This window comes from Periplaneta americana, chromosome 10, assembly GCF_040183065.1.
Source record: "Periplaneta americana isolate PAMFEO1 chromosome 10, P.americana_PAMFEO1_priV1, whole genome shotgun sequence".
Classification (NCBI taxonomy): Eukaryota; Metazoa; Arthropoda; class Insecta; order Blattodea; family Blattidae; genus Periplaneta; species Periplaneta americana.
In genome coordinates, this window is record NC_091126.1 from 148,966,455 (window position 1) to 148,993,159 (window position 26,705).

Sequence of the window (26,705 nt, forward strand, 5' to 3'; positions counted from 1 at the left end):
CTTTTCCTTTACATGGAAGCGCACACATTTATCGTATCCTTACTTCCTAAGATTTTGTCGTAGTTTATGGATATGAATATTGCTTATATCCAAATCTCCAGGTGGAATTTTTAACTTCGTCTCATCTGTCAGTCTATTATCATACACAATATCACAAAGAAAATCGTCTGACGATTCTTTAGTATGACCACCACTGTTTGCTTTTGCTTTAAAAAATAAAGATCCATTAATTCTTTATTAAAATTTATTATTTTCATGTGCACTATTCTCGAATAAATTAACTGTACACTAAATAAGAACAGAATCCGTCCTATTGTTGAAAAGAAATCACTGCCCAGATAGAGAAGGACAAGCAAACAGCATGCCAAAAACCACTTATACTGACTGAAAGATTAAACCTGGATTATGATGAAATTTTCTATTGCCAAAACTTTCATAATGGCTTCCTATTAAATTGAGTACTGGGTCCTTTGCACTGCAGTCGGAATTCAGAGTGTGCTGCTATCTACACCACCTTATCCTAGTGTCTAGGTCATGAAAGCATAGAGCTCTAAAGTGCCTTCATGGGGTATAATGGGTTACCTTCATCTTTACAATACCTTCATTTCATATTTCGTATAATGAAAAAGTAAAAGCAATCTTCAGGTTTTCTTCATTTAGCGCTAGAGAATAATTCTTCACACCTTTTTTTTTTGTCTAGGTTCGGCACTGCAGCCTGAGACTTATTGTACCTAGACCCACAACTCTACTGAACACACGCACACACTGCAGGACTCCCCTGTTTACTGGGTCAGGATACCCAGGGGCCCCTGCGAGACACCACACACACTTGGACAATGGACAGACAACCAGTATCCATGAAGAGGTCCGAATTAAAATCCCCCCTGACTTCACAAGTGGGAATCGAAGTCAGACCACCTTGATCAGGAGTCTAGCACGCTACCTCGAGACCAAGGAGGCAGACTTCTTCACACTTACTCATTAACGACTTAATCATATGAGATTTCTCACTGGAGGAAAAGAGATTCTATCTACACAAATTCTCTGAGATATTCTTTATGAACCATGAACATGTTTGACAGGTTCCTTCCAATTCTTCATTATCATTTCATATTTTTCCATTAACACCTACCACTAACTTTCAACATGTTCTTTAGTTTAAAAGGAAAATTGCGTAGGAGTTATCAATTTCTTGCTTTACTCTTAATTCACAGCAAGAGAAAATATGGGGTGTCTAGAAATGATTAAAAAGAAACACTATAGGTATCTTATTTAACATATGATCACAAAACCGTACAATTACATAGAAAAACTCACTAAGTTTGACTTGTTACAGATGTTCGATATTTGCCCCTCTAGTCATTCTGCACATATCAACTCTGTAATAAAATTCGTCCCACACACAATGTAGCATATTTCAATTTGAACAAAGGTGTTAATGACGTGAGCCTGGAGTTCTGACATATCAGCTGGTAATGGTGGCACAGTATATCCCCATACAAAAAAAGTAAATAGGAGTTAAGTCGGGAGATTTTGGAGGCCATGACAACAGTTTCTGATCATCATTCACGATATGATCAATCCATGGGTTTTGCAGTCTGGTGTTTAAGAAGTCACGAACATATGCTCTCAACTGTTTCTTCAGGCACAGGAGGATGACCCGTTGATTTCCCTTTACAAAGGCAGCCCCTAGATTTAAAGTGTTCACATCATCATCAAATGGAGTTGGCACTGGGTGGAACTTTATGAAATTTCGTTCTAAAGTGCCACCAAACCGTTGTGACAGATTGACTTGAATGAAATACGAGGATAGCTTATTATGCTTTCAAACAAAACTTTGAGAAATTATTTGTAACACCAAACGTGGTCACCATATCTCTAATAATACGACTATTAAATAATCATGAAAACACTTCAATCATTTGTAGACACCCCGTACATATAATTCGAAGTTACATTTAGTAATTATTAGACTTCGTGGAATTGCCACGAGAATCGTAAGGTTTACTACGCATGCGGTATAGACTGTATGAGAAGGGGACGTGCACCGGATGGAGTATGCCTCTGATGTAAACACTGAGCAGTATACTGCGGTTACAATAAAACCTGTATCCTGCATTCAAGAAATATAATGAATGATCATTAAAGTAGGAAATGTCTAAACATGTAAATGCACAATTATTTTATAGTGAGATATATTAACTCTTAACTGTAAGATTCATCATCCTTGAATATGTGCATTGCAGCGAAGAGTTACGTACATTTTGAGCGACTGCAAAGGGAACCTCCTCCGATGGTCACTCAAACAGTTTGGGAAAATGTACGTTCAACATCACACGATGTAATACGTGCATATTTGAAGAACGGAAAGTCACTACTTTTTAGTACACCAACTTCAGACGTCTTGTTGTGACCTGATAGTACATCATTCATAATACGAAGTTGTGAATAGGCAGAATTTTTAGCAATAACGTTTCTCAACTTACATTTCACTTTTTCTGAAATTAGTGAATTGTTATTTCGGATAATGGTTTGTGATACTTTATCCACTATATTAAGGGAAGGGCGTCTGAGAGTTGTAGTTTAGACGATTCTAACAGGGTGATGCTTTTGGACACGATTTTAAAATTAGAATCAATGAACAGAATATCTTCCAATAGCTGTTCAGAAGGCAATGATTTTACAGCTGCAACAGCGGAACTGTCTCTGCTATCCAATGCATCAATTACCTCCATTATTTTGCCGTAATATTCTGCATAATAATTAACAGCATCCAACCACGTTTTCCAACGGGTCAAGACTGGCTGCGGGGGTAAGGGTATTCCAGGGGGAATTGTTTGGAACAGCAACACTCTCATTGTAGTATGTTTGAATTCTTGTCTGCACTGAACAAATGTTAAGCTTTGACTATCCCAACCACAGTAATGCAAAAACAAGTGCTTACATAGATATACTTTAACTGTAGCTGCTTTATCTATTTGGACCGGTCACAACTCTTAACATGAACTGCTTATACTACGAGACCGGGAGGTCGCTCATCTCTGCCATACTACCGTACATCGGCAACCTGATTGCATGCTGCATGTGGCAATTCAACGAAGTCTAGTAATTATGAATATTACTATCAGACCTGGCAGGTCTTATTCCTTATTTGCCAAACATTCTCCCAGTGTGTAATATAAGAATATGGGGAAGGGGGCTTTAGAATAAGAGACAGCACGCATGTATTTGAAAAACATTCTGAAGAAGTTTTGTCAGAATTCTTTAGCAAATCTGAAGTCTTGTGTGGCCTGTATTGCCCACACAAATATGCGGTAATGCAACAGATACTGACCTTGTCTTTATTTTGCTGACTGGAACTCTGTATTTTTTCCTCTACGTTCACAATCGTGTGAGAATGCAGTGTGTAATTGACGGACAGCAGGATTCTTGGAAGTAAGGTGTTCACAGAGCCAAAATTTAGAGTAAGAAGCATGTGTATTTATTGACTGAAATTATGGCAATCAGTACATAGAAATTTAAATGTAATGTACATGGTATGTTTTGCTCGAAGCTCTTCTACCATCTTTATAAACACACGGCAGAGTGACAGAAAGAGGTGACAAACTTTCAAAGCAAGGGAAGACCGGAGGAGTACATGGTGCAAACTCTTCTGCAGCAGTGATTAAAATAGGCCAAACATTGCTGTACCACATCGCAGCTGCACCTAATTTCTTGGAGGTAAAGCAAGCTGTGAGAAACACAATATCTATAGTTGGACATGCCGACAGAGGAGCAGAGGGTTGTACAGTCGTGACAGCTCCAGAGCCCAGGTTTACAAGGGGGCCCAAATCACAAATTCGAAGCAACTTAATACAGAGTTACAGAGGAGAAAACACGGAAGTATATTGTACGTACTTTCACAAATCATCGCTAATCTTGATGACAAAGAAACAACAATCTCAGATATGTACTGAAATCTGTGCCTAAGAGCTAGATTCACACGAGAACACAAAAACAAAATTATGCAATATGTTTCAGTTTTGTGTCTGCAGTTTAACATACAGCTACTTGTTACATACATTATATACACAGAATGTAATCCCAGTTTAGAATGGAACTATTTTCACACAATTATTTAGCTAAAGATACTGTACTATTGAATATAAATTTTTCTGTCCTGAGAAGTACAATTTCAAGGAGTTTCAAAAACCCCTTGTACTTTTTAAACTTTATTCTCACCCTAGACAAAATGCCAAAAACAGAAAAAAGTTTACAATTAAATATCCTCAATTTAAAATAGATGTTGCTTTCATTAAATTCCACACATGCAATGTTGCCTAATCAGTTACGAAACACGTTAAATTATCCGATTACACCCAGAACTATTGGACACAATGAAGAAAGACAATTCTATATGAACACTAAAGCACATGGATGTAAGCAGTATCTATGATTATGTTAACTAAATATGCATATGGGTGTTTAAATTTGTTTAAAAGAAAGTGTCCATCACTTGTTTGGAGACACCCAGTAGCAATTGTGTGAAAATAGTCGCAGCACGAGTCTGGCTCTCAGGTAAGACTCTTGGCCCCCAAGATACCCTGCCCTGGTGCGATGCACACTGCGAAGGAGCACCTTAAGAAAACGCACTGAGGAACTTGCTGTCACAGAAACAAAACATTTCAATTCATTCATACTTCATATTCACCAGCCTCAACAAAGATTATAATATTTTATATTTCTTTATATATATTTTTTATCTTGCTAACTTCTCAAGAGGGTTGCATCCGAGTGGAGCATCTCACAATTTTGTCATCTTATAAACACCAAATACAACAATTATTTAATACATAGGACTCCGGGCCCTCTTCATTACGAATTTAGTACAACCAATGGAGGAAAGCGATTGGACCTTCACAGAACTAAAAGCAGCAGACAATAATAATCTCTCTCTCGCCAGATATCGCCTCTGCATTCCTGGCAGTTGCTGCAATAATATACTCAAAGCCTTCTAAAAAACTGTATACTCGTTGACTATGCAACATGCCCCGTGGGGAAATGGCTTATTTCAAGCCGGCAGTTTGAGAACCTGGTTGCATTTTCAATGAGCAAAGGTGTACCATCAAAGACAATTAGTTACATGTTGTAAGCTGTCACGTCCCCGTATTTCCACATCCACCAGGACTCCCATAGAGGTTGGTGCATCAACGTGTGAGTGATTAAGTGCATTTCCGTGGTGTGGACCAGCCCAGTGCTTCAAACTACAGAATCCTGGCAAATATATATGGAATGGCAACTCTAACGTCTTTGATAGGCCTCGAGCAGGGCCAAAGACTTTGAATCGAAGCGCTCGGCACGCACTGAGATGCCGAGAGGTTACGAGGTGCCGCAGTTCCTATACCTTGCCGTCGGTCGAATCCTTACCCTTTCCCCAGAATTTGTCGAACCTTGTCCGAGCTTTCTCCAGCACGTCCGATGCGAGGGAGCGCCCAGACGAGGGCGAGACTAGTGGGAGTGGTTTTGTTGGGGATTCCTGAGGTTGGGTGGAAGTGGAGGCCTCTAAGATGCGGTATGGACCTTGCACTCCTCCTCCTCCGCCTCCGCCTCCGCTCCCACCCGTGGCCGGGTCGGTAGGCGTCTCCATCAGTCCAGGGCCCGAGACTCCCTTTTCAAATGAAGGATCCTCCAGGCATCGAAGAGTCGTCCCGGCTATCGTGGTATCATACTGGGCAGGTGGGGTGGAGGGCTTCTCCTCGAGTCCGTTGACAGCTCCGATGCCACCGACGATGGAAGAGGTCATGGGGTCGGGAGATTTCCATCCTGGAGAGTGAGTGCAAAGTGAAGGCAATGCAATTGTGCACAATTAACACTTGTCAGTTGTCAAGCATGCATACAAAGAAAGCAAAATAGCAGAGCTTCTTTAATTTTCTTACAGTGGTTCTGTCTCAACTAAAGCAAATTAAGGTTATTCAAGAACACTTGTTTAAAGGTTACGTTTGTTATCATATGCTTTCTGTCGATAAGTAATCAAAGATTAACACCAAATTATCACTATGCTTTTTTTGAGGAGGGCCTGAAGACCTGGACTGCTGCCAGAGTCCGCAGTCCCAAGAGTTGGAACTTAATCTGAGACGATTCTGTCCGGCACCGGGGTGGGTATCCGGTGTGGCTTAGTGGATAAAGCATCAGCACGTAGAGCTGAAAACCCAGGTTCAAATTCCGGCGCTGGAGGGAATTTTTCTCCGTTCCATTACTCTTTCACCATTCCTTTAAGTATCGTGATTCATTGTTTGGTACCATCTATCGATTCAGCTATGCAACACTCAGGTCCAAAGGAGTCTGCGTAGTCACCCAAGAACGCCCATCCATCCAGAGTTCTGCAGCCTCCTCAGATCGATGCAATATCTATACAAATCACGTTACTACATCCTGCTGTATCCTATATTGACCTGTAGGTATCGTGATCCACTATTTAGTGCCATCGATTGCTTCAGCCACACAACACCCAGTCAGATGAAGTCCGCGATGAACACCACTCCATCCCCCTGAGAGTTCTGTAGCCTCTCAGATCGATGCCATCTGTATGCAAATCACGATACTACATCCTACTGCATCCTGAAACTATTGAAAGAGGATAGATGAAGTCGAGTTTAATGAAGTGAAATGAGTCCAAGGTCCCAGCAATTCTGCTTCAATTGGTTGTGGGGGAAAAACCTCGAAGAAAAACCCAACCAGAATCTGAATCCAGGCCTGCTCGTTTCACAGTCTGACATTCTGTTACTCCACAGCAGTGAACATCACTATGCTTTTTGAATAAAGATATCTTAGACAAAGAAACATGTTGATTCTGAAGTGGTAATACCAGGGATAAAGATTACATTGAGTAGTTTTATGTCGTAAGTAATATTTCTAAAATTAATTATAACAGAAAAAAACTGAAGGAAAAAAACATTTCGTTGGAGAATAGAATGGCAGAAAATTCTCTGATTACAGTGTATTTAATGAATGTTCCAATATCTTGAAAATATTTAAAAACTAATAATACAGTATTCAAGAGAAATAAACAGTAAATATTACACAATAATCGAAATGTAAATACTATAAATAGAATCCAAATGATTCATATTCAATGACTAGCTTCTTAGAAAGAGAAAATACTAAAACCATGCATAAATTTCTATGAAATATACTTCGGAGAATAGTGGAAAACTGTATGAAATTCCTTTTCTTGAGACTGTGATATAAATATTTAAAACAGGAATAATTGGAGAGAAATTTGTAATAGGTAATAATTTAAAATAGACATGTGGTGCATAAGAACAGCTCAAACAGAAATTTGCTTTTTTTAAAACAAATGAAGTGTTATGAAAATATCATTGTTAACTAATATGATGAGGTAATGAATTTAACATTTTATCTTCCTGAATTACCTCAATTGATAGATGTAGGAGAATGTTAAAGTTCTAATTCTTCATCTCTTCATCAGTACATTCATAGTGAATCAGTCTTTGAATTATTTAGCGATCTTGATTCCATCCCAAAACAACTCTCTCTAGGTTTGACGGAAGTGACTCAGAAGTTATATAAATCAAGAATGCTAGTAACATTTCTCAAGTAATCCTAACTTCAACTAGTCACCAGTTATATTCTACTAAGGACAAATAAATTATCGACTAATCCTAATTTGTATCAAGCAATGACGATAACCTCACGCACTTTTATCTCTTTGCTCCAGATATTTCTTGGTTCTTTTCAACAGCTGCCTTAAACAATATGGTTTACAACACTGTGAATACAGCAAGTTTTACCAAGTGACTCAATTTATGAGACCAGCCAAATGACTAGGTTTATTTTAACTCTTAGAAATGTGTTCAAACTCTTCAGCTCTTCGGGAAGGTCTGGGGGAAAGAGCGGGCAAAGATAAACAGAGCTTTTTGAAAAGTCTGAATGTGTTGTTTGAGGGGTATAAGTCGTTGTCCAACTTGTTTAAGAACTCATTCTGACATTTTTCCTAGCACTTTAGGATAACCACAGAAAAGACAACTACCTCGATTTAGGAGAAGAACAATTGAGTTTGTTTTGAGTTTAGTGATAAAACTGATTAGCCCAAGAGCATTTCTGATGTTACAGTTACACACACTTCTATGAGAGTGCTATAGTTTATTTTATGATCTTATTCCCCTTTTCATTGTCGCCACCATCATAATAATCATAACTGTTGTTGCTAATACAAGGGTTGTTTGAGAAGTTCTCAGAATCACCCTAGAGGTCACGGCTAGTGCAACCCGGTTCTCGCGTAATGATTAGTCATCCTTCATGAGTACACACGTGGTGCATCAGTGCTCTGGGTAGAGAGTTGTGGTGCGGACGCCTCTCGATTGTTGTTCCCGTGTAGTGATTTGTGAAGATGGAAAAAACTGAGATTCAAGCAGTGATAAAGTACTTCGTAAAGAAAGGTATGAAAGCAAATGAAATTCATGCCGATTTTCAGAACACACTAGGGAATTCTGCTCCTTCTTATTCAACTGTTGTCAAGTGGACCAACGAGTTTAAATTTGGTCGGGAGAGCTTAGAAGATGATCCATGTAGTGGTCAGCCAAGATGTGTCACTATCCCAGAAATTATTGCAAAAGTGTATGAAATGGTCTTGGAGGATCACTGACTGAAAGTGCGAGATATTGCTGAAGCTGTAGGGATGTCATGTGAATGGGAATATCAAATTTTAACTGGGGAATTGGGTATGGAAAATTTATCTGCTAGATGGGTGCTGCGACTGTTAACACAGGATCAAAAACACATCAGAGTGTAAATGTCTGAACAAAGTCTGGCCCGTTTTCAGAAAATCCAACAAGATTTTTTGCGCCAGTTTGTGACCACAGATGAGACATGGGTCAACTACTATATCCCAGAGACAAAACAACAGTCAAAGCAGTGAAAACATGTTGATTCTCCACCACCAAAGAAAGCAAAGGCAAACGGTTGGCCGGAAAGGTCATGGCATCAGTTTTCTGGGATACGAAAGGGATTCTGTTGATAGATTATCTTCCCACTGGTCAAACAATTAAGGGACAATACTACGCTAACCTCCTGGACAAACTGCAGCAAAAGATAAGCGAAAGAAGGTCATGTTTAGCAAGGAAGAGAATCCTGTTCCATCAAGACAATACACGCCCGCACACATGTGTCATTGCCATGGCAAAAATACATGAACTGAGGTACGAATTGTTGCCACAACCGCCTTATTCCCCTGATATGTCTCCATCAGACTTCCATCTCTTCTCTAAGCTCAAAATTTTTCTTGGTGGACAGAGATCCTCTTCAAACGAAGAACTGATAGCTGGAGTTGACGAGTATTTTGCAGGCCTGGAGGAATCTAATTTTCGTGCTGGAATAAAGGCATTTGGATGGACCAAGTGCATTAGTGTACAGGGAGACTACATTGAAAAAAAAAAGAGGTACATTGTTATTTTTTATTTAATTCCGAGAACTTTTCAAATTACCCTCATACGTAATGAATATTTTCTCGTGTTATAGGCTACCTGAAAAACCACATTAATCACAATATTGGTCACACTCTATCAATATTCAAAAATTAATTAATAGCATGTCAAATGCTATTAACTTTATGCAAGTAAAATGATTTCGATATGTACTGACCTTCACCTATATCATTTACAAACACAAGCTTATGAGCGCATGAAACTCAAAGAGTAGTTTTCATTTATATTTTTACATCATACTGAGTTACAGAGTGCCATTTAAATGTCTCGCACAGAGATCCGAAACTTGTAGTAACAGCTTTTCTACTCATTTTCTGAGATGGAATTTATTTGAAAAAATAGGAGTATAAAAGCTAAATAATTTAATCAAATGCAATGTAATCACTGGAGAAACTTTTAGCTTCCAGTGGCACGAAATATGAAAATGTAGGTCACTAACAAGGAGAGGACACGCTCTGTATATCACCGAATGAAATAAGATTGTGTGAGATGAAAGTACAAGAAGTACTGTTTGAAGTCATACCTAGTATGGGTGGCCAATGACCCCTCGTTTTGGAAATATTGGCTATTGTTTGTGACATACTTCCGTTAGGTGCCTAATAGGGAAGCATTAGACTGTGTAACAGCATAGCTCATATGGTTGGGTGCTGAGTTGTTATCCAGGCAACCTGACTTCGAATCTTAACTGGTGCTATATTTTTTTTTCTTTTAATGATGATTAATAGTGTGATCACAGTAATCAATTTACATATATCATATTTCTAAATGTATTGAACGCTTCATCATGTTTCAAACAAATTAGTAATTAACTAACATCGTATTGTAAAGGATAAACAAGGAAATATTGCTCACGTAGGCAGGTCACTGGTGTCTGTTCTGTTTCTATTCCACTTCATTTTGTACACGATTCATTATGATAAATGTCATAAAAACACACAAAACATACATATTTCCTGCACCATGCACAGCAAATTAAAGAAGGTTGTCCACAGTAACACACATTTTTCCGCACTTCTGCTGCGAAACAGACATCCTTTACATTCACAAACACTTCTCGTTCGTTTATTAATTTTGATGCATGCCACGGATATTTCAACATGGCTTTGAATATAGGAGCTGACAACTGAAAGTGAATTAAGAAATGAATTTTGAGGGCATCCTCCCTTGAAGCAATTTGTCGCCCAGTTTGTAAAAGGAAAGAGCTATTTTGCAAATATTTGATAAAAATCTTCACCTGTCTAAATCTAATGCTTCCCTATTAGCCACCTAACAGAAGTATGTCACAAACAATAGCCAATATTTCCAAAACGAAGGGTCATTGGCCACCCATACCAGGTATGACTTTAAACAGTACTTCTTGTACTTTCATTTCACACAATCTTATTCCATTCGGTGATATACAGAGCATGTCCTCTCCTTGTAAGACAAAGTCAGAAAAAAAATTTGCAAAGTTTATTTTGTGATATTGGATTCTCCATCTGTGTCTTCATTCAGTGATAACAGTTAAAGAATGGTTAATCAATCTGGAAATACAATATTGTGCTTCTTAGATTTTAAACTATCTTAGTAGTACAAGAACATGGTCAACACTTCATCATATATCCTTCCTTAAATTTTAAGTCATTGTCATCATTATCATCAGCAGCTTCAAGTTAGGCTGTAAGGTCTGTTCTGCTGTATCACAGGTTAATTTGCCAATAACGTTTAAAATGGTCTGACACTAGGTCTATTGGCCAATTAAGGCCTACTATAATATTTGTTTTGGGATTCTTATATAATTAAACGTGGATTATAACAACACACAATGCGTTTTTTTTTTTCCGAAGAAAATTGGGAAAAATATTGAAAATAAGAATTATTGAATATAAGGGATAAATTACATAGAAAAAACACTATCAATAGTCATTTTATTCATTTAACCTCACAATAAAATTACAATGATTTAATAGTAAATCTTATTTTATGTTAATGAGTATGGGAAATTTTAAAAACTTAGTAAAACCACTATAAAAATATAAAACAAAAATACTTAATGTAAGTTTTCGGACTTTATTTAATATATTGCTAATTTAAACAAAGTTCAACACCTTATACGAGGGAGAGCCAAAAAGTAACCTTAATAATTGTTTTATTAATTGAATATGTAATATAAGACTACAAGCACTTCATCACTTTTCAACATAGTATAACCACAGTTTAGTATATACAGTTGCGAAGCTCAATACTTACTAAATATGCAAACGTAGACAGTTGAAATATGCATCCATAGATAGTTGCTCACCACCAGGATCGCTACTATCGCCTCATCACAGACCCTTTCCCCAGCAGACGATAAAATGTATTGTACTTTCGATATCGTATTCTTTTGAAAAAATTAACACCTTCCTTCCACTATTGAAATATGAAATACATAAGGTTTATATATTATTTTCATAAAGTATATATTATATTTTATACACTCACCTTCCTGGATCTTTCGGAAGAAGGATAGCTCTGACCTCTTTTTCTTACAATATTTATACTACCACAAACGTCTCCTTGTCCCATATTATTATTCAAATTAATGTATTTTAGCCATTTACAGTTATTACAACCGATAACCAACATTTCACAGTTTACACAACTTTTCACAACAATGCGAAATACGGCACAGTCAATGCCTTTTTGATCTAGACCAGTCCATAATATATGTTGGGGTTTTCTATTTCAGTGTATGGAGCTCAGTGAATTATTATATTATAACTTTATTGCATATCATAGCTAAGTTTTATTTAGTGTAATGTGTCCATAAGTTCCCTTTACTTCTTGTTGCATAATAGCTTAATGTTGCAAAAATAATTACAAAACTATTTTATTGTAATGTGAAGAGAATTTTACATGTTAACATAATCTTTTCACATCAACATTTTAAGTTTAGAATGGAAGCTATTTTGAGGTTTAATAAAAAGGAATTTGTATTGTGATTTAATATAGCACATCTACCTTCCTTAATAAAGACAGAAAACTTATCATACAACTCCTATGAAATTAGTGTATGTACGATTGTTACTTTGTCTCTTAGGTAGTAGATAAATACAATAATTCAATACTCAATTGTAGTATTAAAATACAGACAAATTGAATGTGCGGAGTATCATACATGGGACAGTAAACATAACCTATAATTTCAACATATCTAAATATCCATGCGGTGCAACTGAAAATTATTGAATCGTGCATAAATGAATGTACAAGAATTTCGCAATATTTAATCGAAATAAAGGCAAGTATTACACATACGAACAACGTAATTTTCACACCAAAAATATTTCATCTTAACTCACAAGTGATTTATATCTGAAATGTCTCATAATCATTGTTTTAAATTTTATTAATGCAATTACACTACATTTTAGAGAAATATATGTTACTCCTTATGCATTCCAATTAATTTATATGGTTGAAACGCCACCCTTCATGATCAGCTTAAGCGAATTACATGGTCTGCCTTACGGCCTGTATTAGATCATGATGGCAGTGACACAGTCTATTGTTCCTAGTACTCACAGCGCTCCAAGTGGCTAGCAACTATCGCGAGAAATGCAAAAAATCATCCTAAGCTTCGCAACTGTATATACTAAATTGTGGTATAACAGGAACACTGCTGAGGATTATGTTGAAAAGTGATGAAGTGTTTGTAGTCTTATTGTACATATTCAATTAATAAAACAATTATTAAGGTTACTTTTTGACTCTCCCTCGTAATAAAAATAATGGAACAGGTTTTGTATCTTTTGAATCAAAGTCCTAAATACGTATTGGAGTTGCTGTATTATCGATACATACCAGCACACTTCTTCACATTCAAATACCTGTTTACTCGAAAGGGCCTCAGAAGCTTTCAATTAAAATTTGGGAGAAATGAAAAGTTCTCAGACAATAAATTATCAGATCATGTGGTGCCATGCACAATTATTTTTCCCTACTTTTACAAAACAAATACCACAGTTTTGCTATTTTGAAGGAATTAATTTGCATATATATTATATTTAAATAGAATTAGATAAATTTTCAGCTAAATTAATCAGTTAATCTCATAAATTTATCAACTACTGCAGATATGTGAATAATTTACTGTAATAAGGTACAGTTAGAATAAATATTATAAATAAACTATTGTTTATGCCATATAAGCAATAAATAACATCAACGCATTCTGTACATGTATTCTCAATAGTACAACACAAGTGAACCAATTGCATTGCTTGCAACTAAAAGATATCCTGTGAAATCTACACTGGTCAATAGGAAAAGTAGATCACTTTGTAAAAACCGAATTATAATTGAATTCAACATTTTTGGAGATGTGATGTTCAAAAAAAAAAAATGTCACTGAGTGAGCTATGTGCTTTTGCTTAATTGCACCAAGTAGATGCGATGAAAGCTATTTATATGTTATCAATGTGTACCACAATTTCTGTTACAAGTAAACATTATTTTCTCTTCCCCCTTTGACAAATACAGATGCCTCTTAGCTAAGAAAATGCAGCAATATCTAACACGTTTCTTTGAAGATGGACAAAGCATTCTTTTTGTGCCATTGATGCATAGTTTGAAAACATCTAACGTGTCTTACAAACATTACTTGAATTCGATTTATACCAAAAACGAAAGGCATCACGACGTCAGAAGTCTACAATGGTCAGAAATGACAGATTTCTGGTGCTCAAGATCTTGAGAGATTACCGGTACTTTACAACTGCAGTCCAGGTAGAAATCGTCTCGAGGCAGTAAGTAACTCTTTGAAAACACCATCAGCGACCAACAACTAAGGATGAGCTCTGGTCGATGGTACTCAAGCTTTGGGAAAAACTCGCTCTCAAAGAGAATTACTTCGAAGACCTTGCTGCTTCTATGTCCAATCAACTTCGAGGGACCATACAGCAGCAAGGTCGACAGACATCTTATTAATTTTTGTTTGTTTGTCTCAGGTAGAGGCGGAAGTCACGTCTTAAGGCAGGCATTTATTTTTCCCGTCGTTTTTTTTTCTTTTCATTTCTTTTTTGTATAGTTCTAGAGCCCACAGCCAAAAATTAAACTTATGAGTAAACTATACTCATAATATTTATTATATTCTCTTTGTATGGTGACGTCCACATCTCTCATAACAATGTGGAATGACCTAAATTAAAAAAAAAAAAGTTCTTAGGAGGATTTGAACCTATGTCAGTTTCCAACTGTCATCTGTCGAGTCATATCAGTACTGTACCTCTAACTGCATAGCTATCACACAGCTCTTCGACTTGTTCTTTCTCTTTCTTCGTTATTCGAATAAGGATTCAGTTAACATACAAACTTGCCTGAAATACAGAAAACATGCTGGTGTGAATGCAGCATTGGGAATCTGTCACATGTACTATCAAGAGTGTGCTCAATATTTTTTGTAGTGCCTGAACAATATGAGGCACCTGGGAAACCTAATACTGACTGACCAGCATGCAGCCCAGACTCCATTCTCATTGAGCACCTTTGGATCGAGGTCTGTGAAATTGTTGAGATGCAATAAAGTGAACTGTTCTGATTTTTACCAATTGCATGCACCATTTCTTTATAAATCTTCCCACAACCCAAAAAAAGAACTCACTTCTGAACTGCGAAATAACACGGATTCATATAAATAACGCTAAAATTAAAAAAAAGAATAATTGATTTTAAAATATTTATGGTAGTAAATTGTGAAAAGGACCAGATAAATAAGGTTTAAAGTCTTAATGGTTATCACGATTGGTTTAAACATGCACTAAAACCAGACGTAAGTGCAAGTTTGAACCAATAAATTATTGAGATTTGCGATAAATTAATTAGTTTAGGAAATTGTATATTTATTATGTATAACTACTTTTGTATATAGATCATTTTTTAAATTATTAAGTTTTGTACTTTTGTGAACTAATATCAATAAATCTATCACTATCACTATCACTATAAATAACGCAGATAAAAACAATTCATATTTTTAACAAATTCCAATTCCATTTCTCAATGTAATATTTTCATAATTTCAGTCTTTTTTTTTTTTTCGATGGCAAATTTCGTTCTGCCATTTTGTCAACAAATGAATGCAGCAGTGTATTAAAATCTACATAAGTTGTAAAAAATGAAAATGACGTTGAAAATTGCTGCATATATCAATCTTATCTTCTTTAACAAACTTACGCTAGGATTATAAAACTTGCATGCACATTCGTAATTTTAAAATAAAACCGTCAAATTGGCAATAACACTGATACCTTGAAATTTTACACGATTTTTCCTTAAAAATAAAACTACTTTTATGGGACTGCCTATGAAATATGCTCGGCCAAATGTCCAACATAGCAATTTAAACACCTTGAATGAAATATACGCAGCATTGTTTAGTGGACGTGCATCTCATAGAAAATTATTCATGACCTTGTGGGCAGCATGTCTTGACATATGTAGGCCGTCATTGATAACAGGGATTGTGACACCAAATATTTGCACAGCATATGTGCACAGTAAAACATGAAAATTTTCATATGTTAAGGTTCCAATAACTCCATGTAATGCACCTCTGTAAGAAATACAGCATTTTAGAACTTTAAAAAAGATAACTAGAAAAAATTCTGATAATTGGAATAACATGCACAGGACAATGTTATATTTGTTTCATAACTTATTGTGATAATCTGAAAAAAAGAGGAATGTTTAAAGTAAAGAAAAATGATATTTGTAGGAAAAAAACCAGTGATCTACTTTTTTGGCTGACCAGTATATTTTTAATGGTATTATGAATAGGTACCTCATGAAATTAGCCATGCTCATATATGATTTAATTGGAGTGAATTTTACGAAGTGAAAATATGAGAAACTCTTACAATGTTACGATTATCATTAGCTAACTGCCATATCAAGAAAGCATTTACGATGAACAAAAAGTAACATGAAATACAATAAAATATTTCAAATAAGCGTCAGTACAAGTCGAAAATAAATTAATACAGGAAAGCATCAGTACAATTTGAAAGTAAAATAAATACAGGAAACTTTAACTAAAAATACGAGATAGGCATCAAAGGCAAAACTCTTTTTTCTCTACATAAAGCAACAATAAATTAGTAGTAAGAAAGTGACAAACGACAGATATGCAATATTAAATTCCATGAGCACCAGCACAGAAGAAAATTACGATTTACTTAATAGCAGAGGCCTACCAATGAAACAACTTTCACTTTTGTAATATCATCTTTGATATTTGCACCATTACATAAAGAAAGAAGAATCAAATACTTCACAGATACTTAAAGGCTCCATTCCACAAGTTTACTCTGACTGGAGATGAAAATAAAATCTATCATTGATTAACCCTTCTCTATTAATGAATGGTGCAATTACTTGAGAGACAGTTAACACATATACCAATGTGAAAGTTTCAAGTCTAATATCTTCCATTACTCTCTGTTTCATTATGCCTTTATACAACACAAATGCATCTGCTAACGCAACAGTAAAAATTGTGTGTTATATGGCAGAAGTAAGAGAATTTCAAACATATTTACATTATCAATTAGTCGAATAACACTAAACAACTCCTGCAAATGAACTACAGTATATACAATAGCGACCAAAATTTATTTCCGTTTCAGATTAATTAATTTCTATAAATTTTCTCAATTTGGGCAACATATTTCTTCAAGATCGCACTTTGAATGTCAGCTTACAATTGCATACCCACTTGATGAAGGTTTCAGGAATTTTAACAGAGATGAATGGCGTTTGTAAAGCTTCAACAAAATTATAGAAAAACCCCATTACAGCACTCCTGCTGAAAAAGTTATGTCACATAATACGTCAATACTCTATAGACATTTGAAAAATTGCGCCATTCCATGCCTTAACTTGAGATGTTTCTCCACGTAGTAGAATCCATTTCAAAAGTAAAACTGCAGTATTTTTCAATTGATATGTAGTCCATGCCATAAAAAAAGACGATTAAAGTATGTTCTTTGTCAAAAGGCCTCAATGAAGAGAAGGAATTGTAGATTCTTAAGTCAAACACATTTCAGAATAATTCGAAAAATTGTTTCTATCAAAAATAACCAAATATTTATCAACACAAAACTAAACCCAAATCACTTACTCTACATAATTTAACATGAATTTGTAACAAATGCACTCTCACTTATTCCACTTCTTACTCTAGTTTATACATGTTCAAATATACGTTAATACATTGCAAGTAACTCAAACAGGGCATTTTAAGATGGAACTAAGATGTATACAGTTTGAATTGGAACTGTTTCTTATGTAAGAACTATGTTTCGTGAAGATGACAAATTCTCATTATAAGTTTAATGTGTTTTGTGGCAATTCAGTTCTCCACCATGCTACCAGTTATAGTTCAAGAACGTTAAGTACAAACAGAATTACCACTCAAAAATGAAATACGAAGATGAACTGCCATGATGGTCCAAATGTTAGTGAGAGAAGACTTTTGGAAACAATCGCCATTAATAGCAATAGGAATTTCCCTATATGCTATGTGCTTGGCATTTTTACTTTCAAGGACATGTCCTGTGTACTTATTTCTCTTAAATTCTGAGTGAACTCCAGGGCCATATTGCGGCGAGAAGGGATTAGATCAATGGAGAAATTCATGATCCAACCAGAAATCGAACCCTCGACCTTACAGCTTGTAGTGCAATGCCTTAACTGCTACACTACCACACACTCCTTCAAAAGAAGTACATAAATGAAATCATTTATCGAGCAACCAAATACGAAGATAAAACTTTTCTTCTGTACAGTGGACTCTTTTTAATTCGAAATGTAAGGGGTATCTGATACAATTAGAAATATCCACAACTGGAATTAACAAGTAAATTTTTTTTTTTCAGAAATATCATATCAATAATAGCATTATACACTCATATAGAGTAATGAGTAATGGATGTGATGTGTAGTATATCTTAACAGATGCCATGTTTTATCCATTTATCTACACAAGAATTAGGTAACCAATAAGAGAAAGCTATTCAACTTTCTTTGTAAGTATTAAACTTGAGTATGTTCTATACTGCTCTATGCTTCAACATTGTGAATATAGAGGACCTAGCAACATACTAACTTCTGTACATAAAATAAAGAAGATTCCCACAAATTCGTTCCTTTCCAATTTATTAACTTGTGGGTAAAGGGCGGAAGAACACATACAGTACACCTCTAAACAATAGCATTGGACATTCCACCCATTGCTATTACCTATGAAGTTTAATAATAGAATTTTACATTCTTGGAATCATTAATAACAGAGGTTATTATGAAACGCTTTCATGCTTTCTCTAGAATTTCGTGCCGCTTGCATGCACCCACGCAGACACGCACATAACCCCCCCTCCCTCCTTTCCACATACACACATACACACGATTTCATTTATATAGTTTACGCTTTAAATTTGTGAATGTAATTGATTTTACACAAATTAACATAAAGTGGAATTTGTTTATCACTTTAAATATTATTTCACTCTTCACAAAAATCTGTATTTAAGATACAAAAGAAATATATATGGGATGTCTACAAATGATTGAAATGGTTTCAGTCACTGCAGATATATTTTTTAGCATAAAGTATGTGCAAAAAACTGTACAGTTACATAAAAAAAAACTCATCAAGATTTATCTAACATGTTACAGAATCTCGATGTGTGCCCCTCTAGTAACAAACTCTGAAATCAAATTCGTTTTACAATCGATGTAACATGTTTCTGCCAATTTAAACAAAGACAATAATGATGTGAGCCGAAGTTGTGATAGATCAGCTCAATCCTTCACATAGCACCATACAAAAAAGTCACGAGATAAGTTGTGAGAGCGGGGAGGCCATGATAACAGTTTGTGATCATCATTTCTGATATGACCAATGCATCGGTTTCACAATCTGGTGTTTAAGAAGTCACTAATGGGAAACTGGCCCATATGTACTCAATTGTTTCTTCAGGCACAGGAGAGCAACCCATTGATTTTCCTGTACAGAAACATCTCGTAGATTTAAACTGTTTATACCATTGCTGAATGGAGATGCGCTGGATGGATCTTTATGGAATTTAGTTGTAAAGTGTGCCAAACTGTTGTGACAGATTGACTTGAATGAAATTCGAGGATACCTGTGCTTTCAAACTATTTGTCATCATTTTACAACTGTACCACTATCGGAGCTGCAGGTGGAAACATATACTTGCTGGGCAATGCAAACAAAACTTTGAGAGGTACAGGACTTAGGCATTTATTACACCAAATGCAATCACCATATACAATATAAATATGAATATTAAAAATTCATGAAACCACTTCAATCATTTGTGGACACCCAGTATTAAAAGACGTATGGTTTTCTAGTCTTCTTCTTCTTCTTCTTCTTCTTCTGTTATGATCTCACAGTTGAATTTTCAATCCAGCACTTTTTTGGACGACTGAGAGATCTCTTCCTGTTTGGACGATAGTTGAGCATGACTTTTGGGATTCTATCTCTACGCATGCGATGCAGATGATTTATGCAGTTGTTCCGGTAATGTTTTACGTGATTAATTACAGGTTCTAGTTGTAATTCCTCCATTACATCTTCATTGCATTTGTGATCCCATTTCGTATATCCTGCTGTATATCTCATAAATTTCATTTCATTAGCCGTTATTCTGCTTTCGTCTTTCTTCCTCAATGTCCATGCCTCACTGCCGTAACAAAGTACAGGTCTCGCCAATGCCTTGTATAGGCGAATTCTAGTATGCCTGTGTACTAGGGAAGGTTGGTTTTTTAGTATATTATTTAATGACGCTGTATCAACTATTAAGTGGTTAAAGGGAGGTGGTACTTGGCGAGATGAGCCCGAGGATTCGTCATGGGATTGTGTGACATTCGTCTTACAGTTGAGGAAGACCTCGCAAAAAACAAACCATGTACTCAATCCAAACGGAATTTTAGTTCATGCCCAAGAGCAGCCTCGGATGTGTAGGCAAACAAGTTATTGCCTAGGGTATGCTGGTTGTTTTTATAATGCCATCCAAGTGTATTGTTTACTTATCAAGTAACCAACAATACCGTGAAAGTGAACTGTTCGCATTGTGAAACACTGATGTTATGAAGTCATTTACAGTTGAATGACAGCTTGTGAAATTGTGCTAATCCCTTCAAAGATACCAACTCTGGGTGGTCCTAGCCAGCTTTCAAATTATTTATGATGATGATGATGATGATGATGATGATGATAACGATGATACATTTGCTCCACAATCCGCTACACCAGGCATACCTTTCCTCTCCAGTCATAAAATTCATACACCATATCTCTGGTGGTGGTTTGCTGTAACTCACAGATCTTTATGAGTCATGTCTCCATCAGAAGTGGGATCTTGGAGGGATCCGATGCCTCTTATGCAGATCTATGAGTCATCTATAACCCACTACCACTCTCGTCTATCAATCTTAGGACAAATTGCGAGAAACTCTCGCCATAGCGAATGATCACAAAGAGAAACTATGAAAGAATAGGTGGAATGACAATAGTAAAATGGGAAAACTCTGAGAAAAACCTCACTACTCCCTCCACCTCAAATACAGCTGTCATCATAGAGATCTGAACTAGGATCTGTGGTCGTTGTAAACCAGTGCACTTCCAACTGAGTACCAAGGTGAGCACTCATAAAAAATATGTTTTCACATTACAAGAGTTTATCATTTTTTTAATATCTCACTGACTAGTCTGCCTAACTGAACATTTAAGCCACAGTTGCAAAAGTGAAGGCTACAGACATTTGATAAATTTGAGTCTCACTCTCTCTCTCTCTCTCTCTCTCCCCTCCCTCCATATTGGAGACAGTTTGCTTCATGGCATGATGTAAATAACCATATTTTCACCACAAATTCAAGATTCTTACTTCGTGAATGGAATTTATAAATTCTTCTTTTGCAGAGATCTCAAATTATAAATTTCCAGTATAAAATTCTTTCTAACAGATGACTATTACAGTTAGTTACGAATTATATGACTTTCATACTCCATTGGCAAGTATATCATGCTATCAGAAAAGGAGTGCGTTATATGGCAGTAAAAATTTTTAATAGCCTCAATATCGATATAAAAAATGATATTCAAAACATAAGATTATTTAGGGCCAAATTAAAGAAGTACCTAATTTCTCACACCTTCTATTCTGTAGATGAATTCATGACATTCAATAACGCTTCATGAAATTGATAGTAAAAGTTGGTGTGTTGTACTATTACATTATATTGAAAACCTCGTCTGTATATATTTCATCTAGACTGTGACTATAAATTAAGACTTTATAATAGTATTAAGTTTTTTGACTTGTTCCATATTCTAGCTGTGAAGCAATGTATGAAACCATGGAATGTTAATAAATACAATACAATATTGTATGCAAAGTGGTTTTGTTTTAAAAACATATTTTATGTCTAACAACCTCACACTATTCATAAATTTCACTGTTTTTTTTTCTCAATAAAATTAAACTGCAATCTTATGCAACACTGCATAAGCGCATCTCCACTATTAAACATTTAACAACAACATGTTAAATATAACATGTTGAATTTAACATATATATGGACATTTCAAGTCTCAATTGACTTAACATGTTAACTAAGTATGTTGAATTTAACACTTTTAACATGTTGGCGTGTTTTCCAGCAGAAATGGAAAACATGTCAAGTCAATTCATTTGCTCGTACAGTTTGGCAAAGTTCGTACAGTTTCCAAAGCAACAACTATTAGTTCCGATTTTGTGGCGAGTATCTTGATCATTTTTATATTCTCATTGGTCCTTGGTGTTGGCTGTAAGTTGTTCGAAATAATGGAGTGGATGAAAGAAAATACATTAGAATAAAATTAATGCACTGATGGAAAGACCTTGTTTGTGGAATGTGTCTGCAAAAGAATACATGGGCAAAACTAAGAACACCGACTGTTTTAGAGAACTGGAATTATTATTTAACTGTTCTCGAGAATACAATAGAGAGTTTTTGCACTTTCATCACACGCTAAACGTTAATGCTATGTTGACGTCAGTAATGGTTGTATTTGGTGATTTATGTTAACGTTCTTAAAACTTTGGAAAGAATAATTATACGATATTACACGCTCCTTTAACATCTGTCATGTCGTAAGTCCTATGATAATCAATCGCGCTGTAATTTTTTTAATTGAGATGAAATGGCTGCTCTTAAATTGTGTATTTCTTTGATGTAAGAGGAAATATTTTTGCAGCACTATATTAAAATCGTGTTCTGACATTCTCAGCGAGTTTTTGAATCCAAATCGATACTGTATTCAACTTTAAGCTCATTCAGAATGTATCCTTCATAGTGTCTTTTACTAAGATATTGCCGCATCCACATTCTCATTTTCTTCCTTTTCAAAGCCTTGTAACAAGCAATAGAGGCAATTACAAAAGTCATATCATCATCTGAGTCTATTCTCCAAGGTTTGAAAATAAAACACTATCTATATTAAAATCTCATAGACTGTTTACGGTGGAATACGCAAAGAAAGTAAAGTTTAACATGTTTAACAGTGTGGACAAAGTGTTAAATGAAATTAGCATTAACATGTTCAATCAACATGTTGGGATGTTAACGGTAAACAATTTAACATTTAACATGTTGTTGTTAAATGTTTATTAGTGGAGACGAGCCTTAAGGTATGCAAAAGATTAGTAATGCTTATTCTGATTAAAATAATAATTTCAACGAAATTTTCTAAATGTAAACTATATCGTAAGCTGCGTCATTTTCTAGTGGTGATATGCCACTGTAAAATTATTCCGCCATTGTACGAATGTTTGTCTGTTGCCATATTTATGAAAAGCAAGTCATTTTGGTTACTATTGTATATAAAAAAGTAAAAGAAATGACAAATGCATATAAAAAGCTAACATTGAAAGATGGCGACATTACTCCGATGTCAGTCAACATGCTAAGTTAGCTGCTGCACCTGAGGTCTGTTCCGGCAGCTCGGGCGGAGCTGATTGTGGTGCCGGTGGAGGAACTGCAGGAGGAGTCCAAGCTTTCACTTCACTGTGTGGCCGATTCATCAGTTCGCCTGGAACATGATGAAACACAATTCAAACAAATTTGTAAATTCATTATGTTTACCTCACTTCCGACATTAAATAATAATAATAATAATAATAATAATAATAATAATAATATTAGAAGTAGTAATAATAAAAATAATATGGCGGTGATAACAATGATGATGATAATGATGATGAGGAGGAGGAGGAGAATAATAACCTAATATCACTTTAATTATTACATTAAAAGAATTACACAAATTACTATAAATACTATTGTACACTGTTCTATGCAGCAAATATTTACAGTTCCTAAAAATCTATGTATGTTTCATTGACACTAAACATTCATAGATTATTTTTTCTTTCAAATACTCCAAAGAACTCTTGGCAACTCCCCTCAAAGTATGTACTAATGCAGCAATGAAAGCAGTTAAAATTAAACACAACTGGCTGTTGAAAATAAATAAGCAACTCTGCGTAAACATTTTGAAATTCTGCTTTGTACAAAAATCACTGTACATACACAGTACAATCATAATTATTAAGATATTAATATTTTAAAACTAATAAAAAGGTATAAAGCAAACAGAACAAGAGGCCACAAAGCTTCACAGTTGCCAGCCTGGCACAAGCTTCTCGAGTAGTCTAATGTTAACAATGAAATATATAAAAAATAATTGCAATAATTCATTCCTTGTATCAAATTTCAAAATCCCAGTGAAATTTTTTTGTGGAAAACTGTGTTCGGGCAGGTTTTATCGAACTACTCGTGTTTCTCCTGCCATAATTAAAGCATTTCTCCATTCAATACCATCCATAAAAAGAAATAATACCTGGACAAAACCATGATGTGCCGATGGATTGTGAGATTGATGGCAGGTGGAACAAAAGGACTATTCTGATCTATTCTGTCTGATATATTTAAATATAGTAATTATTAAGTTCACAGCTGTGTATAAACAGTTTTAAACTGACTACAATATTTAAACCCACAACTATAATGACAACATTTACTTGGAATTTAAAAAATTTAAAGTCAAATATACTTAAGAAAGGAGTAGAAAACAATTTTCGTACCAGCATAATCCATGGTATTTCAGAAACGCCACCAGAACTTCAAACTACATGACGATCTGTTCTACTCAACTGATGATGGAATTTAGAAATCTTGCTGCATGTGAAATTTAGTTTTTGATGTATAAAGGCTCGTCTCCACTATTAAACATTTAACAACAACATGTTAAATGTTAAATTGTTTACTGTTAACATCCCAACATGTTGACTGAACATTTTAATGCTAATTTCATTTAACACTATGTCCACACTGTTAAACATGTTAAACCTGACTTTCTTTACATAGTTCACCATAAACAGTCTATGAGATTTTAATGTAGATAGTGTCTTATTTTCAAACTTTGGACAATGGACTCAGATGATGATTTGACTCTTGTAATTGCCTCTATTGCTTGTTACAAGGAAGAGAATGAGAATGTGGGTGTGGCAATATCTTAGTTAAAGACACTATACAGAAGACATTCTAAACGAGCTTAAAGTTGAAGATCGATTTGGATTCAAAAATTTGCTGAGAATGTCAGAATACGATTTTAATATAGTGCTGCAAAAATACCTACTGTTACCTCAAAGAAAGACACAATTTAAGAGCAGATGTTAAAGGAGTGGGTAATATCGTATAATTCTTTCCGAAGTTTTACATCACCAAATACGACTATTACTAAAGTCAACATAGCACAGCCTACGACGAGAGTGCGAAAATTCTCTGTTGTATTCTCGAGAACAGTTAAATAATAATTCCAGTTCTCTAAAACAGTCGGCCTTCTTTGTTTTGTCTATGTATTCTTTTGCAGACACATCCCACAAACAAGACCTTTCCATCAGTGCATTAATTTTATTTTAACGTATTTTCTTTCATCCACTTCATTACTTCGAAAAACTTCCAGCCAAGACCAAGGACCAATGATAGTATAAAAATGATCAAGATACGCGCCACAAAATCAGAAGTTAGTTGTTGCTATGGAAACTGTACGAACTTTGCCGAACTGTACGAGCAAATGAATTGACTTGACATGTTTTCCATTGCTGCTGGAAAACACGCCAACATGTTAAAAGTGTTAACTTCAACATACTCAGTCAACATGTTAAGTCAATTGAGTCTTGAAATGTCCATATACATGTTAAATTCAACATGTTATATTTAACATGTTGTTATTAAATGTTTAATAGTGGAGATGAGCCTTAATTTTTTAATATTTCGAAGTACCTATCCAATTATTAAATTGAATTGACTTTGAAGGAGGTGACACTACGACCCAGCACTGCGACCTTCTTAGATCTATTGCCCTGAACCTCAAGCTAAGAGCATTCCTAAACCCACACCAGCCGACTACACTAAGGTTTGCTGTGTACCCAAGTTTCGAGCAGGCAACCTCACTTGTCACTAGGATAGTCCCTCCTTGTGTTGCCAGCTGGCATTTGAGGAATGTTTACGGAAAAATGACAGAATGAGAGACGTTGATGGAACGACATGGATGTCTAACATGGGGAAACAGGAGAACCTGGAGAAAAGCCCCAACTGTGAGCTTGTCCGCCATAAATGTTATTGAAAAATTCAAGATCTGACCGGGAATCGAACCTGGACTGTCTGCGAGGTAAGCTGAATGTCTGACCATTCAGCCACCATAGAAAGTCTGTCTTTCCAATTACAATATGAATACTGTAAATGAAATCAAAAGCAGTTCAAAATAAACAGTAGTTACAGTCACAGTGTAATAGCAGAATAGAATTATATTATAGGCCTACAGAAATACTGAGTAAAATTCGTGTAGTACGCCTAATACATAGGGTGATTCATGAACTATGATCAACACTTTAGGATTCAGTTCTATAGGTAATTTCAAGAAAAAAGTGTCATATGAACATGGATAAAAATTATCATTAGTTTCTTATTTATTTGTAAAAATCCATATGTCGTCATATTAACCAGGCTTGTAAATTGTTTGAATCTTAATATAAACATTGGGACCAGCAATAAGGGAAGTGGGATTCCGCTGTGACGTGAAATGCAGAAGAAGGGGTAGGATAAGTCTGGTCTTGTAACAGCTGTCGATGA

The 26,705-nt window shown here is 35.4% G+C and overlaps 1 protein-coding gene across 13 annotated transcripts in view; it reads right to left on the reverse strand.

Moving 5' to 3' along the window:
* Window positions 1–3,465: 3,465 nt before the first annotated feature.
* The window catches only part of LOC138708096 (nuclear protein MDM1-like), a 945,585-nt gene continuing 922,345 nt past the window's right edge, over window positions 3,466–26,705 (reverse strand). For 10 of the 13 annotated variants that reach the window (XM_069838271.1, XM_069838273.1, XM_069838274.1 and 7 more), the window contains 2 exons: window positions 23,494–23,601; window positions 3,466–5,802 (listed from right to left, as the gene is read on the reverse strand). In XM_069838271.1, coding sequence (XP_069694372.1) covers window positions 5,378–5,802; window positions 23,494–23,601 — 533 coding nt within the window. In that variant the 3' untranslated portion in view covers window positions 3,466–5,377. Of the gene's footprint in view, window positions 5,803–23,435; window positions 23,602–26,705 lie in introns of all 13 variants that reach the window. The other 3 variants (XM_069838272.1, XM_069838270.1, XM_069838277.1) reach the window with 2 other exon arrangements.